The sequence below is a fragment of the Gigantopelta aegis genome, chromosome 2 (assembly GCF_016097555.1).
Source record: "Gigantopelta aegis isolate Gae_Host chromosome 2, Gae_host_genome, whole genome shotgun sequence".
NCBI classification, from domain to species: domain Eukaryota; kingdom Metazoa; phylum Mollusca; class Gastropoda; order Neomphalida; family Peltospiridae; genus Gigantopelta; species Gigantopelta aegis.
The window spans coordinates 11,810,517-11,810,932 of NC_054700.1; the positions used below are offsets into that span (position 1 = coordinate 11,810,517).

The window sequence follows — 416 nt, forward strand, 5'->3', positions numbered from 1 at the left end:
TCTAGGCAGTGTATCACGACTGGTGTATCAAAGGTCGTGGTATATGCTATCCTGTCTGTAGGATGGTGCATATAAAAGATCCCTTGCTACTAATAGAAAAATGTATCGGCTTTCATGTCTAAGACTATAAGTCAAAATTACCAAATGTTTGACATCCAATAGCCGATGGTTAATAAATCAAATATGTTCTAGTGGTGTCATTAACCAAAACAAAAACAAACAAACAAACACAAATTATAGACTTACCACCAAAAATGAAAAACAGAAAGCTAAAATATTTCAACATCAACATGGCGGACTTTTCGATCCTCTTTTCTTTGTGTTTTCAATAGTATGTCCTCGTTTTGCTTCAAGTGACACGAGTAGTCTACCTGTCGAAAAACTAACAATACGCAACACAACTTCCTGGTCGGTTA

At 35.8% G+C, this 416-nt stretch overlaps 1 protein-coding gene across 1 annotated transcript in view; it reads right to left on the minus strand.

Moving 5' to 3' along the window:
- The window catches only part of LOC121381302, an 18,443-nt gene extending 18,027 nt beyond the window's left edge, over positions 1-416 (minus strand). Inside the window, exon 1 of the mRNA XM_041510560.1 lies at positions 247-416. Coding sequence (XP_041366494.1) covers positions 247-292 — 46 coding nt within the window. The 5' untranslated portion in view covers positions 293-416. The remainder of the gene's footprint in view (positions 1-246) is intronic.